At 54.4% G+C, this 778-nt stretch overlaps 1 protein-coding gene across 1 annotated transcript; it reads right to left on the bottom strand.

Annotated features, from left to right (window-relative positions):
- Positions 1-151: 151 nt before the first annotated feature.
- DQ04_23811000 (hypothetical protein) lies at positions 152-643 on the bottom strand (the record flags this gene model as incomplete). Its single annotated transcript, XM_009318191.1, has 1 exon — positions 152-643. The coding sequence occupies one exon, from the start codon at positions 641-643 to the stop codon at positions 152-154; it is 492 nt and encodes a 163-aa protein (XP_009316466.1).
- Positions 644-778: the final 135 nt, after the last annotated feature.

Genomic DNA, 778 nt, shown 5'->3' with positions numbered 1-778 from the left:
TATATATATATATATATGTATAGCCACTGTGGCGTGTAGAGAGGCACCCACAAGGACACATGCGATGCATGCCGGAAAAGAGACAGAACTGAACGGAGAGAACAAGAGAGAAAACTTCCCAAAACCACTGCCGTGGTCTTACCCGTGGGTATCACGCAAACTGCCACACAGCAAGGGAAACGAAGGGCACCGTCCAGATGATGAGTGTGAGGATGGCCTGCAATAATGTCTCCCCACCATTTCGCCGCAGAACGATGCGGCGCATTCGCAAATAATCTGCACGCATCGACAGCGGAAACAATTCGTCGGCCCTCATCGGTTTGTATGCGCTAATGCGCTGGTGGGCCTCAAGGAATAATAGGTGGACACGACGGCGCTGCTCGCGCCGTGCTGCGTCTCGCCGCGCACTGTCCTCCATCATGCGTTTTATCATTTGCTGCTCAACGGCCAGCGCTTCCTCCCCGCGATCCCACTGCTTCTGCCGCTGATGATGATGATCGTCGGGGACAAAATCCGCTGCGTCGTTGGACGGCAGTGCATTAAAGGCGGCATCACCCTCGTTCGCCGAGACACGCAGAACAGTTGTCAGCAGTGTGAGAGCCAGCAACAGCGGGAACAGCAGCAATAGCCCCGGGCTCCCCATCCTCACAGCTATTATTGGTGGCTTGACAGGAGAGTAAGGAAAACCCCCCACCCCCCACACCTGAAAAAAAAAGCCGAGAACATGTGCCTTTCACCCGCAACAATCGTACTCAGATACACACACACACACACACAC

The sequence above is a fragment of the Trypanosoma grayi genome (assembly GCF_000691245.1).
Source record: "Trypanosoma grayi strain ANR4 Tgr_2381_V1, whole genome shotgun sequence".
Classification (NCBI taxonomy): domain Eukaryota; phylum Euglenozoa; class Kinetoplastea; order Trypanosomatida; family Trypanosomatidae; genus Trypanosoma; species Trypanosoma grayi.
The sequence above is the reverse complement of the archived record's forward strand: the minus strand, read 5'-3'. Positions and strand labels throughout refer to the sequence as shown.